Source organism: Engystomops pustulosus, chromosome 6 (assembly GCF_040894005.1).
Source record: "Engystomops pustulosus chromosome 6, aEngPut4.maternal, whole genome shotgun sequence".
NCBI classification, from domain to species: domain Eukaryota; kingdom Metazoa; phylum Chordata; class Amphibia; order Anura; family Leptodactylidae; genus Engystomops; species Engystomops pustulosus.
Window position 1 is genome coordinate 78,352,570 of NC_092416.1, and position 15,619 is coordinate 78,368,188.

The 15,619-nt window shown below is 39.2% G+C and overlaps 1 protein-coding gene across 2 annotated transcripts in view; it reads left to right on the forward strand.

Moving 5' to 3' along the window:
• FLI1 (Fli-1 proto-oncogene, ETS transcription factor) overlaps positions 1-15,141 on the forward strand; it is a 56,444-nt gene extending 41,303 nt beyond the window's left edge. For both annotated transcript variants that reach the window (XM_072156684.1, XM_072156685.1), the window contains exons 6-9: positions 9,391-9,456; positions 9,786-9,848; positions 10,721-10,768; positions 12,444-15,141. In XM_072156684.1, coding sequence (XP_072012785.1) covers positions 9,391-9,456; positions 9,786-9,848; positions 10,721-10,768; positions 12,444-12,970 — 704 coding nt within the window. In that variant the 3' untranslated portion in view covers positions 12,971-15,141. The remainder of the gene's footprint in view (positions 1-9,390; positions 9,457-9,785; positions 9,849-10,720; positions 10,769-12,443) is intronic.
• Positions 15,142-15,619: the final 478 nt, after the last annotated feature.

The following is a 15,619-nucleotide window of genomic DNA, read 5'->3' on the forward strand; positions in this document are numbered from 1 at the left end:
CCTCTCCGCATGCTCCTATTGCAGAGACAAGAATCTGGCCTTGCACAGTGGAGCTTTAATGATTCCCTTCTTCAATTCTCACACAGTCCATCCACTGCAGCCCCTTCATCTTCTTCCTGGAAGCTGCACACTGCCTGAGCCAGGGAGAAAGAAGAGCGCTGAGTGTGAATGGAGGGAGGAATAGATTGTTGTTCCAACCCCTCCTATTCAGCAGAGCTCAGACATAATAATAAAGAAGGATATAGGCTCTTCAGACATTACAAAAGTAAGTTGCAGATCTGCTTAATGGCTTGTGGAACTTTCAGGGATTATGTAGAAGGCAATAAAGGCACATGTACAGTAAAGTAATGGCCATCCCCTTTAAGGAATATTTAATGCTATATGCATTCATCACTGCTACAATCCAAATCATGGCATATACCTCCAGTTAAAATTAATGGGGCACATTTACTAAGGACCTTGTGCCAGTTTTCTGTCGTACTTTGCACGTTCTTTCTAGTGCAAACTGCTTGCACATGTATTTAAGAAGTGTCCACACCCCATATGGGGTGCACATAAGTGGCTGTACTAATCTTCATGTGACACAAATTTTGTCATTGAAATGAGCGTTGCGGTGCACAGTCGGACTATGCGACACATTCAACATGCAAAGTCCAACAAGAGTGTGTTGCATGTCCCATGTTAAAGGTGCAAAAAAAGTTAATTCACTCTGTCGGGGCAGTGCAGGGAGCGCCAGATTCATGTAGAAAAGGCGCCACAATTCATGCATCTTGCGCCCACTGCCCACCACATAGTATAGTTTGCAATGTTTTTAGTAAATGTGCCCCTATATGTTTATGTTGCAATCTACACGGTGCCGCCATCAGACAGTTTGCAAAAGTCCAGCTATGCTGCATTTTGTCTTGATCGTCTTCACTAACATTAGGTAAGATTGACAAAATGGCTTTTGCAAACATAATGCTGCATGTAAGAAGCTGTCATGAAACTGGAGCCTAAAACAACTCTTCAAAAAAGTCCTTCTTATTTTAGAAATGTCTGCTTCAAATCCTGTTCTGTTGATGTTGAGCTATTTTTTCAGGCTGTTTGAAGGCTTACAAATTTTCTCAAAAATTTCCAAAACCAATTTCTTAAGGGGCCAGTTGAAGAACATAAATCACCAACAATTTCAAAAGTGCAACCTTTAAACCATTCAAAAATGTGAAAATTAATGTTAACGTTCAAGCTTTTCACTATTAAAAAATAGGTAAAAATTTTAACGAAAGAAAGCACAAGCTAGACTAAGTGGAAGGCACTTCATGGTGAAACTGCACACAAGGGGGTGTGTTTGACTTTGGGGCACATTTACTTACCCGTCCGCTAAAGTTCACAGAAAGTGCATTATCCGTGTATAATGCACTGTGACGCGAATCACTGAGATTGTGTGCCCGATATCTTGCATGTTTCGCTTCCCCGCTCAGGTCAGACGGAGTTCACCCTCCTCTTCCTGGTGCATGTAAGTGCATTGTCTTGCGACACAATTTAGTTGGAATCAGTCGGATTGTCCGACAGCACCCCCCCCCCCAATTTGTGTGGCATAGAAACCAGCGCAGCTGCACCAAAATGGGATCACGTGCAACACAATCTTATCGCAGACACCAGTAAAATACCTGTCAAAGCCGTGTAATCCCCGAAAACAGCGCACAGTCTGATGAAAGTGCGATCCGTGACCCTTAGTAAATAAGCCTCATTGTGCGCATGCCTATGCTACAACAAAATGCTCATTTGCATACACATAAAACTAAAGTTTTTTTCTGCTTTCATGTAACAGAATGATGCAGAACATTTATCCTGCTAAACCATAGGTTTAATCTCCGGGAATTCAATTTGACTAGTACTCCCTTTTACTGGCATTTTATGTTTTTTATTTTTCTCTTAATGTGGCTTTACAAGGGCTTGATTTTTGCAGGGTAGGATTTTTTAATGACCCTACTTGGACATGTAAATAATTTGATCAATACTTTGGCTGAATAAATTATTAAAAATTATTTGTGTCTGCATTGCTATTTTCTGAGAGGTGTATCATTTTCTTTTTTCTATTGTCTGGATTATATGTAAATTTTTGATTAGTTTTAATAAATTTGCTGCAATCACTGTGGCTTTAATTTACAAAAAAAACAAACAAAACTGTGTGAGTGTAACCACCTTTGCATAAGCATAACTCTTAAAGGTAAATCTCACATGCGGAACATGCATTTATCTCCTTAAATCTAATGTGGCTTGCAGAATTCCATTTGGTTACCAGGAAAACTATGCCATTCAGATGAACTGAACTGATTTTCAGATGGAAGAAAACCCTGTAAAATATGTTGTGTGTATTTACCCTTAGTGCTGAACACTGCGCCAGTACAAACCTCTCTAGTGAGCTCAAAGTTTGACTGGGAATTGCCTAAATAGGATGAAGTGACTAAAAACTCTAAACTATATAAGAGAATAAAATATGCTCAGATTTTTAATCTTGGTATCAAATACATTCCCTTCCAGCAGAGAACAAGAAAACTGTGAGGATAGAAAACAAGAACTATGCATCTTTCTCATTAATCCCCAATATGTGTAACACTATACAACCATCTACAGCTAAATACTCCTGACACATTATTATGAATACACATATAGGAGAACACTGCCCTATACATTTAAGAAGGGTTAAACCTTATGTGTACAGGTTTTGTTGCTGCAGAGATTTGAAATTCAAAGTAAAATGAGGAATGGATATTTTTCCTTTATTTATTATAGAATTACATCGCCCAACATATGGAAACAGTTCAGTGAGAGCCGCTTGTAAAACACAGAGGCTCTATTCATCTCTCCCCTAACTAAAATATATTCTAACGTTAGCAGAACAGTGGCTCTAAAGCAAAGTGCTCTCCTGCCAGCCGCTAGTTTGCCCAGTACAGGTTCTTGGGTGGCCTTGTGACGCAACCACAAATTGTACTGCAAGTCACTAAAATTATCAACAGCAATATAGGAAAATTAGAAATATTAATAGTTAAAAATGTTAAATGAAAGAGCAATATGATTGTAGATAATAAACTAAATAATCTGCCCCAACACATTAAGATAGAACCAAATAATCGATGGCCCCTGACTTTTCTTTTTTTTCTGGAGTTAGTCCAAATTTCATATTGAAGTACATACATGGTCTTTACTGGTAAGGACGACCTTTCAGCACCTCCATCAACCTCAACACCTTTCATTCTTTAATTCACATGCAGTTGGAATTTTCTCTCTAGTCTGCACCATTCCCAAGCAATCGGTGTGATTATTTTCACCTCTTACTGTCAGATGTGGTTAGAAGGACCAACCTTCTGACAGTAGATAATCTGTTGAACACATTGGGGGAGATGTATCTGTAAACGCAAGAAATAAAATGCTGTGTGCCACAATTATTGAAGGTTTTAGACCATTTTTGGCCAGTGTGCCGACTTGTCTGAAAATGTCCTCGGTTTAAAAGGGAGCAAGGTCTAGCAGAAAATTACCTATGCACCAGCAAATTCAATATTGTGTTAAAGAAACTAGACCAACTAATAGGAGGTGCCAGGTACAACTCACCAGTCTTATACTGCACCAGATTAATTATTCAGGCCTTAATCCTGTAAATTCAGGCTTCCATTTCAATTGTACCAAAGCTCTGACCCACATAACTTAACTACAATGCAACTAGTAAAACATAAAAAAGTAAAACATCCAATGACAGGTGCATAATAAATAAATTAAAATCTGCAACTTTTATGATTTTCCATATACTAGAGTTTTACTTAACGTGATTACTACTTTTAATTGTTTACAAACGAGGCAAACTACAATCCATGGACGTGCTAGGTTTACAAGGGAATTTCATACATCATTCCCTGGTTTTCTCCACCAAGACGCAGTTGCCTGGATCTCTGGTTGCTTCCATTGTTCTGATCTGTAAAGTAGCTCATAGTAGCGGAGCAACATAAAATACAGACTGGGTATGTTGGGTTTTCTATTACATAGTCATAGTCCTATTTTAGCAGGGCCTCCAGTACAGATGTGGACAGGACCTTTTCACTTTATTGCTTAGCATTGATATTAGCATTTACTATGGGAAGAGACAAGGACCATCATATCACATCCATCGACCCTTCCTTGTCTTGTATTTTACACAGCTGTAAGGATCAGTGCAAGGTGATGAGCTTCAGCAAGTTGTAAAAGTTTTGACTTTGCTGAATAAATAATCTCTGGGACACAAATCTGCATATTTACTATAGCAAATACATACACAATGAGCAAGATTCTTTGTTTGCTTTCTAAGGCTCCCTGCTCACAAAACGAATGAGTGCCGCTCACACACCAATGACAATTGAAAATGACCTACTAAGCAGCAAACTCAGGCAGAAATAGGACCTGCTCTGTCTTATGTGGCTGGTGTAGTCGGCTGATGTACATGGCTCTGGAAACCATGAACCCATAGATGTGTAAACAACAGCTAATACATGTCCTAAATACATGTTTGTGTGCAGAAGGGTTTAAACATGCTAGGTTTATTGGCCAGAAGAAATAGTTTCATTAGTCATAGTCCTTCCCCTAAATAATATATTTTCTAAATAATAAAATAATCAGATAATCAGGGTGCCCACAAAAATATTTTAGAACTAGGCTCAGAATGTGAAATGTAGTGCCCTCTGGTGGTCATAAATGGTACAGGTTTCAACCACAAGCACTTCTAGAAAAAAATGCATTTAAATCTAGGATTTTAACATGCAGTATCTACTGCATACGTAATGTTATAGACTCTTGTAAGAATTGGAAACAGATGACAACACATCTGTAATGATAATTTCTGTTAATGGAAAATGTAATGCTTCCGGGGAGACATAAAATCCCATATCTCTTCTGTGCTGGAGCACGCTCCTCTGTGCAGACACTAGAAGCTGCCTTTTTCTCTGAAATTGGCTGCCTTCCCTGGCTGTGTCAGACTAAAACTTTATTTTCTTAAAACACTCTCTATTTACGTGGGTGGTGTCTGAGTCCTTGGCATTGCATCTCCAGTGTACTCTGGCAATTTTCCGTCCTCATTAACTAACTCATTTCTGGATAAAGGAACCTATTGTGGCAATCAGACATACTTTAAAGACATTAGTCTACAAGATCAGTCCCCAGCCAAAGAGAACACCAACATTCTGCCTGGCCAGAAGAAGGACGCAGCTCTCATTCAGTCTACAAGCCTCCTCTGTCGCAGATTGAGAATGAGATGCACAAGAGAAAACCTTCAGGCTTTTGTGACATGTTATAGTAAGATCTTAGGTAAAATTAAAGGGATATTCCTGTCTCAGCATTCACATTTCATTTAATTTATCTACCATATATTTACATTTCTTCAATTAGATGTTATTTTTTAAAAAAAAACATTTCCTGTATGAAGATAGCTGTCCTTGGATATGACCACCTCCTCACTCTTCCAGCAGTGGTCAGGCATGTGTTATTGAACCCTGCCAGACCATGTGGATTTAGTGTTCATTACCACAGAACGGTAATGAACAATCTCTCCCGCAGAGGTGGTTGTATCCAAGGATAACAATCTTGTTTCTAAGGGACGCCGTGGCTACATTTATTGTAAATTATCTTCACATGGGAACATTTAAAAAAAATAACATTTAATTGAAGAACTGTAAATATATGACAGGTTAATAAATTAAAGGGGTTGTCCGAGGCCTGGAAAAAATTTTTTATTTCGCTGGGATGGGGCTGATTAAAAAATAAACATTTACTTACCTCCGGGGACCCTCCCAGTGTCCCAGAAGATGAATTCAGCGCAGCTTCTAAGAAACAAACAGGGGCACAGCCTGGAGAGATGGCAGCACAGGAAACCGGGACCACGGAGGTAAGTAAATGTTTATTTAAGGGATTTAAAGGGATTGTTTGAGACCTATGAAAAACAGATATGTGGGCAGTGAGGGCAGGCTCTGCCTAAAAAAAAAAAACTTGGACTTACCTTTGTGGGCTGTGCACCTTTTTGTTTACAGGGGCACAGAAACAGCTGCTCTCAACCAGATTCTGGCTGGACGGCCAACCCCTTTCATGAGATTTTAAGAATTTATTATATTTATATTTATTATATTTATTATAGATTTCTGGACATCTCCAATGCTATTCTTATAGCCCTTAGTCACTTGACTGGATTTAAAATACAAATGTAATTGGTGGATAAAGCTCCTTAAGTACCTTTGTATCATACATGAACCAATTTCTATTGAAGAGCTGCAGATTTTCTGTTTCTCTTGTTAAAATGAGATGTCTTTATTCATTTATGAAAAAAAATTCTCCAAAAAACATTATGAAACATAATCATACCTGCATACCTGCATTTCAAATGTTACAGCATAGAAGCATCATCTATCTCCACCCACCAAAAACCTGAAAATCGGTTTTCATCATGAAACATAATGAAACAGAATTGGTTGTGACATGGCTTCTGATGGCGAATAACACTGCACACTTACACCTACACTTACACCTACATCAAACACAAATACCAGCAAAGGAAAAAGAAGAAAAATATATTAATTGGGGGTAGTAGCTCCAACCTGACCAGAAATAGTGTGACACTTCCCTAATTTCCTCTTACTGATGATTACATTACTTTCTGCCCATTACTTGCTGCTTAATAGAAATCCCATTTCCTTGCACTTACTTTCTGCTGAGCTAGAAGTTATACTCAGCAATCAGTCTGAACAAGCAACGTTGCAAAGCACAAAGGACAAAGCAGTAAAGCGTGTTTCTCAGGAGTATGGTAAAATATACTACCTCCGACTCCAATAGACTATATAGGCAGCCAAGAAAGTAAATAATGAACAGAATAGTCACTCATGAGGAAGTGGATTAAAAAACTTAAAGGGGTATTCCGGGAATATGAACGTCTGATACAAAAACCCATGATGCTATAAATAAATGAATGTAACATAACTAAATGTCATTAGTCACAAAATAGAGCTTAAATAGTTTGATTTTATGATTCACAAAATGTTATGGCCTCTCTAAAGTTATCACCAAGATGGCGGCCACTGGAAACTACATGTCCCAAGATCCTTTAGTTCTCAGTAACTCCTCCTCCCTCTTATACTCTGCTCCCAGTGATAATCTAACAGACGTTCTTGCTCTGTTACCATAGTAATGATGTGTAACTGCCATCACCAGAACACTGGCCAATCTGGCTGCACTGCAACCAACCGACTACAGCCAAACATAGTGGTGCAGGACATGTGATGTGGACATGTGACCAGCAGCCATCATGTCTATGCTCTGCAACGGACTGCGCGGAGGAAATTAACGGACTGATTAAAGGGCCAGTAGCATTTAAATTCTTCATTACAGTGTATGACATCAGCATTTTTCTGCTAACGGGAGCAAAATTTTAAATAACAACTAATTACATATAAGCTTACATTTTATGGGCCCATTTGTATATGAATTATGCTGATTCCTGGAATACCCCTTTAAATTCAAACAGCTGTAAGAGATTCAGGAAACATGATGCAGATGAGGGCGGCTGCTCAACTGAACTCACTGCAAAGTTTTATGCTGCTATGAATTCCAACAAAATCTGGCTCTACCCTCCTGTGCTGAAATTTTGCTGTGAGTACAGGACAGTAAAGATGCAATTGGAATAGTACTAAACATCTTATAGATGTAGCAGGGTCCCTTAAAGGATATTTACCGCCAGGATGAAGGATGGTAAACCAAGCACACTGACATACTGGTGGAGGCCCCATCCGGCAGGATCTGCTCTTCTTTAGCTTCTTTTGCCCTTCTTTTTTTTAAGTCCGTTAAAATTATGCAAATGTGTCCATCCAAGGAGAACGTAGAGCCTAGGTTCATTTGCATACTTTCAAAGGATTTTTTCTGTAAAAACCAGGGCATAAGAAGCTAATATAAGAGCAGATCCTGCCAGAGGGAGCACCCACCAGCACGTCTGTGTGGTTGGTTTACAATCCTTCATCCTGGTGTTAGATGCCCTTTAAGCCATGACTGGTCTAAAAAAACATGGCCATTAAGTTAATTATGAGGGACAATATATATATGTTAATTAATTATGGGTGCACTGTATATAAAGTAATGAATTATAGTGGTTTCAGTTTATATATTTATATATGTTAACTTGTTATGTTAGGAGACACTTCAATATTCAAATTAATTAAGTGGGAGCACTATATATAAGCAAATTAATTATGGAGGGGAGCACTGCTGAATTAATGGTATGAAAATTCTTTTAGCGCTTTATCTATGTACTAAACTTGGTTCTGCTGCTGTTTTATGTACTGAGCCTGCTTATGCTGCTATTGTGAGTTTTTATTTTCTGAACGGAAGGGTCCCAACACTTTTATTTATGTTTTTTCATGTAAAAATGGTAACTAAAATAATACTATTTACATATGGTATAGCTGTAATTGTATCAGTCCACAGTAAAAGCATATCACATTGTACTAAATGTAAAATATCACTATAAATTTTGTGTCTTGTATCTTGTTCCTGCTATGGCTATCTGCAGGCGATTTATATCAAAATGGTTGCATAAAACACTACAACTTGTTCAGCAAAAAAGAAAAATCCTCTTAACTACACTGATGGTACAATAAAAAAGTAATGGCTGAAAAGGGCAGAACTAAAGTGGATAACTTCTCCATGTTTACCTGCATATTCCTATCGCTGGATGGAGTGTATAAATCTTACCTGACTTATTTGTTCCTAGCTATTAAGTCTCAGTACAGGGCTAATACTTATGTGCATCTGCTTTTAATCTTTGCTGACTCTGCTTTCTAGTCTCGGCTTTTTCCATTTTTAATTTATCCACTTTCATCTGGCTCAGTACTAGCTGGACTACTTGTCAGTTTGCTGTACTTCCGTGCCCTCCTGTCACTCCCTGGCTGTAGTCTTTACTCCCTCTAATCCTGCACCTTGAGCCGTAGTGTTAACATGGGTACATTGCAAAAATATAACCTTGCTGGCAGAGGGCAATGGTGAATACCACAGGGGAGCCGTAGACTCAGACACAATGTTTGGTCTTTGATTATAGATAGCTTGTTTTGTTTGCTTAATGGGAATGCATTATCAGTTTTGACCATGTAAAACTGCAGATGGTGCTAGTTAGCAGCCATGGAGAGCTGTGTAACCAGGCATTTGAGTGTGCCGTATTTATATTTCCGGATTGGAGCTGGAGCTGGAGCACTGTGCTGCAGTGGTGTGGTGCTCATTGTCTATGCAACAATGAAAGTCTGTCAAGTTTATACATAAAAGTATTTCAGGCCATTGCAGGTTTATAAAATGTTTGTTGGATAAGACAGTGTTAATATGAATAAAACTCACCTTATTGTCATTTGTCAACCCCTACAGATCCTTCCTATGATGCCATCCGGAGGTCTGGGTGGGGAAATAATGTCAACTCTTCTGTCACAAAAAGTAAGTGAATGTACAGTTTTACATACGGAGACCTATGAAAATCTGCGGTATATGAATCTGGGAGTTTGTATGTTATGTGAATACTTTTCTATTCACTTTCATGGTGTTCCATATTGTTACAGGATGATGTCCAATCTCTACCTTTCCTTGACAACACCCTTTAACATAAAAAAAATACCTCCATTCTTAAAAATACAGACTGCATCAAATCTTAAAATAGAATCCTGACATTTATTACAAAGTGATGCTGATTCTGATCTTATGTTCAGGTAGAATCCTGTAGTCCTTCCTGCATACTGTAACAGATTGATTTCTATGTTGTGTCACAGGTCCGCCTGTCGGGGGCACACAGAATGTGAATAAGAATACAGAACAGCAACGCCCACAGCCAGGTAGAGTACACATACAGAATTATATTTCAGTGTGAACCAGGAACTTCTGCTTCTTCCATAAATAATGGTTGGGTCTATAAATCCTGATCTCCTGTTGTAAATGGGTGTGAGATAACTTACTACCATATTTTGCGGACTATAAGGTGCACCGGAGTATAAGGCACACCATCAATAAATACCTGCTTAAATGTCTAGGTTCATATATAAGGCGCACCAGATTATAAGGATGAATGACCAGCAGGTGGCAGACCTGTGCACAGTTCAAGGCAGCTGTTGTCTGTAAGTACGGTTCATACAAACTCCAAGGAAGGAAGCAGCACTCCAAGATAAATAGTGAATGTTTATTCCACCAGTGGTAATTGCTATGCTTCAGCTGACTCTATGCAGCCATTCTCAAGCATAGTAACTACGGTTCATATATACAGTATATATACTATATATTATAGTCCAGAAAATATGGTAATAACTGAAGTTGTTGAGATGCTCTTTACAGTGTCAATGTCTATAGTCAAACCTGTGGAAACTAGCCCGTATGTCATCCCAATCCCATGAACTGTACACCTTGTACAGAAGAGGAGTTCTTGCATTATACCAAAATAGGTCATTGGTCCTCAAGCAAGTCTTCCCATCTGCCGGCTGGACTTCAGTGCCAACACTGTAAGAGCTAACACAGTGCCAGAGCTGCAATCTAGCCGACACATAGGAAGTCCTAGCATCATAGTTCTGCAAAGCCTGTCCTGTGCACTCTGTGGGATCAGCCCACATACAGGCCCATTTCCACGGGCTGCACACGATCTAGTGCATTTGTCCGTTCCATCTGACAGTAATATAAGAAAGGGCTGGTGACCTCATATAGTTGTTCTTTCTTCCAGATCCCTATCAAATTTTGGGACCTACAAGCAGCAGGTTGGCTAATCCAGGTGAGCATATTTTCTTCAGATATCGCTTCAGATTATTTAGCTGATCCTCTTATCAGTGTATAAAACTTACACCTTTTAAAACTGAACAGGCCCAAATTAAAGGGAGTTTACCAACTACCCAAACATTACAATCTACTCGTAATATACCATTGAGAAATGCACTGTGTTTCCAGAAATCATGTTTATTGTTTTTGCCCATTATGCTGTTTCTGAGAAATTCTCATTTGAAACCATATGCTAATGAGGCAGTTAGTGCACCCAGGATCTGTCCTCAGCACCCAGAGAACTGCTATTTCTGCCTGAACCCCTCTCCCCTTTCATCAGATAAACAGAATATCATGTGAAAAACATAGGCAACATTGGCAGAAGAGTGAAATGATTTAAGCAGAAATAGAAGTGTGCATGCAGATTAAACTCAGAAAAGCATTATGGAGAGAGGTGTTTAGGCATGTTAGGAATTACAGTACATTTCTCTACATTATGCTGCCAGCAGACTATAATGCTTGGTGGAGGTGGTAGACTCCCAATAAAAAGGACACCTGTCATCAGGTCTCTGTTACTATTTCTGTCACCACTACCTGTTGGAGCAGCTCACAAGGATTCCATCACAGCCTTTATCTAGTCAATTCATATATTAATAGTTCTCAATTCATCTTTCTTATTATGCAAATGAGGCTGGTCACATAGAGAGAGAAAGTGATGTCACCCCTGTTACCCCTTCCCTCTCTTCCCCCTGCTCATGTCTGTGTGTAATGTATAAAGCATTGCTAGTGTCTGTGCTTTATCTGCTGACATGCTGTGCTCTCCCATAAACATGTGTGAGACAGACATCAGCTACACAAGTACTTGAAATGTTCTGATATACACATGGCTGCATCCTCGAGCAGTTAAATACACACAAGGGCTGCAGGGGTGTGGCCACCAGCACCAGGATGTATAGAGAGGAGCCAGCACCACATCATTATACAGACTGTCAGTCATGTGTATAGGAGTATCTCATACACACAGAAGCTGCAGCGGGCATAGCTGCCAGGACCAGGAAGCACATGGAGGAGCCATTACACCATTATACCTCACATCATTATACAGGGTGTCAGTCATTTGTATAGGAGTATTTCATACACACACAGGCTGCAGGGGGTGTGGCCACCAGAACAAGGAAGCCTATAGAGGAGGCAGCAGCAGGAGTGTCACATCATTATACAGACTGTCAGTCAAGCATTGAAGTGTGTGCCTCATAAATAAGCTGGACAGCTGAATATGATAATGATTCATTGGACATCTCTCAGGTCATTTGCATACAGCTTTACAGGCATGTAGAGGGACAATGAAGGGATAAGGAAAATGCTTTCTAATGGCAGTTTATGAAAATATATTTAGTTATGGGGGTTAATTTGCTGATGGGTTCTGCAGTTTTCCACTGCTCCCGCTCTAGCAGGACCCTGTCAGAAACAGCCGGAGCCACTAGGGAGAAGCGAGATGCGGTTCATTACTGCTTCTCCCTTCTCCGCTCCTCACAGCATTACACTGAATGAGCGAGGTGCATAGAGCAGCGGTACCGGTGCAGCTTCCGGCTCCATAGAATCGGCGGTCATGTGACCGCCGGATCTAAAGGCATTAAACAGAGCTGCTGGGTCTAATTAAACGTTGTCATTTGTTTGTTTGTTTTTGGCAGGGAGTGGTCAGATCCAGTTGTGGCAGTTTCTTCTGGAATTGCTCTCGGACAGTGCCAACGCTAGCTGCATCACCTGGGAAGGCACAAACGGAGAATTCAAAATGACAGATCCAGATGAGGTAGCACGGAGATGGGGTGAAAGGAAAAGCAAGCCAAACATGAACTATGACAAGCTGAGCCGGGCACTGAGATATTACTATGACAAAAATATTATGACTAAAGTTCATGGGAAGCGTTACGCTTACAAATTTGACTTTCATGGAATTGCTCAAGCTCTGCAGCCTCATCCCACCGAGACGTCTGTGTACAAATACCCATCAGAGTTCTCGTACATGCCGACCTACCACACTCATCAGCAGAAGGTTAACTTTGTCCCTTCACACCCTTCATCAATGCCAGTCACATCTTCTGGCTTCTTTGGTGCAACCTCATCTTACTGGAGTTCTCCAAATGCAAACCTCTACCCTAATCCCAATGTTCCACGGCACCCCAACACCCATGTACAGCCACACCTAGGTTTCTACTAAACTCTGTCCACAACATGATGTGGATGATGGTTGCCTTGATGAAATACATCTCATTTTTGGAGGGCGGATAAAAAGTGTCCTTACAGACATAAGAAATTGAACTCAGCACCATAACAGTATTAATCGTCCTCATCTCCCCTCCCTGCCTTCATGGATCTTTATGAGCCAGTATAAATTCAAGCTTGTTCTTGCCAGGAAACACAAGACGAAATGCTTGAACCCAAGGATGTGATATGGAAGTGATATAAACAGCACATAACATTGATCCAAACAAATGGTTTTTTTTATAAGACTTACCTTTATATTGTTGTTTTAAGCATTTCTGAACTTTTTTCTTTTTGTAAACAGAGGCACTGGATGGCAAAACTTAAAGACTTCTTAACTGGAATTGCAACAGTATTAGTGGATGCATTGCCCATAAAGGAAATGAATGTTCTCCCTTTAAGGTTAACTAGTCTCTAATGCTACCTCTCTAGATAGACTTAGAAGAGTGACTACCAAACTACCCACAATATCCAATACCGCCCACACTGAAGGTGACCATAAATTTTGAAGGTCCAAATCTTGGCACCCCCACTGATCACTTCTCAGTAGGGGCCATGGCTCCATACACCTGGACAATGTACACTTGTGTGTACGTTGGGTACTGTAGCTCTGCTGCATGCACTCAAATAGGACAAAGGTGCAATATTCAGAACAGCCACAGATCCAGAAAAAAACCTTCACAGATTAGATATTAATAACCTGTCCAAAGGATTTCAATATTGAAGGCTTTCAATATTGTATTCTTGATTTCTTAAAGGGTTGTCCACTTTCAGCAAATATTTCATATGGTTTGTGTAAGGAAAAGTTATAGAATTTTCCAATATACTTTCTGTATCTTCGGTTTTCTAGATCTATGCTTGCTGTACTGCTATAGAAAACTGCTATGTTTACTTCCAGAGCATAGATCTGTCCATGGTCAGATAAATTGTTTAAAGTGACAGGACAACCCTTTAAAGAAAATGTACCACCCACAAAAAGTAAAAAACACCTACATATACACTCACCTGTCATCCTCTTCTCCTTGATCCTGTAGATTGTCTTCACTAGTCCTGACTCACCGCATGACCTAGAAAAAAGACTAGGTGAGTCTCGGGGACAAAGTGCAAGAGACATGAATAATTAGCAGCCCAGAGCACTGGACATTACGACCCCTTGCTCCGGACTGCTTTTTATAAGTCTTTTTTCTAGGTGATCCCGTTGTGATTAGCTAAGACAAACAAGGGGATGGGGATGAAGAGGAGGACCGGTGAGTATCTGTAGGTTTTACTTTTTGTGAGTAGTAGATTTCCTTTAAATTGAAAGAGATCTAAAGGGCTCATTTACACCTATATACTAGGTTCATTTTATCAAGAAAAAACAAGTTATTTTGTTACCTCCATAAGCAATATGTTCCAAAATGTTCACATGGATATAATCTTTAGGAGATAGAAGTCAACTTGCTGAATTGAAAATGCATGTTATGCATCCTACTCTTACCTATTTGTCTTTATTCCTTTTTATATCATGCACATTTTTACAAGTCACAAAGCCAGCAAAAAACTATTGAATTATTCACCAAAAATTGAAAAAAAACATTGCACAATATGATAATACAAATATGAAAATGAGATATAACAAAGCAATACAAAACTATGCCAATCTGATCAATCATTTCTTATTTTATAGATAAATAAAAAGGAATGATACAATTGGTAATACAAATATATGATGGCCTATCCATCTGATTGGTTGGGGGGCCCTTATAGATCAGCTGTTTGTCCCAAAATATCTGACTGCTTCTGGCTAAGGCCCCTACAATCTTAGATTAATGGTCTACCCTATAGATAGGAATAGTTTTCACCAATTAATAATTATGTAGAAAAATAATAATACCTACATAATTAATTATAAGTATTATTATACCTGTATAACAGATACATGACGGAGCCAATTTTAAGCAATGCGATTCACTAGAAATCAGTTGTTGTCTGTCATTTAACATGGGGTTTCCATTTTTTATTCAGAGAACTGGATAATACTCAATAGATAGATGGTTCATAATACAAAGTGATACTGCCACTTACCAATATTTTGTGACCAAACTGCTATTTATTAAATTTAATAAAAGTGTAGAATTTATTCACAATTTCATAAAATATCCTGGTCCGCAAATTCTGAATTTTAATATACAGAGCAAATATATCAGTACGCGTTTCACCATGAAAAAGCAAAAGGGAATTACTGATGCAGTAATAATTGGTCACATTATTACATAAGGACAGGGGACCGATGGAGCCTGCATGACACTAACCGTACATGCAGTACTGTTAACTTTATAGGCATTTCTGACGAGAAATAGGAGCCAAGAAAAGATGAGCCTTGTAAATGCTTTATCCAGGACACATCATATACTGTACAATGAGACTAAATACTGTGGAAACTGCTCAGTCATCTGAACAATTTGAGGCTGTTTCGGAATTATTAATGTACAAGAATGTCAGTGCATTTAGAAAACTGGTTGATGCGGAACAACTTCTAGCACCAAAAAACACGCACAGGCAAGGATCCAGTTGTAGAAACCCTCAAGTCATCACATTAGGTTCTATTGTAAACCTCCCTATAGGA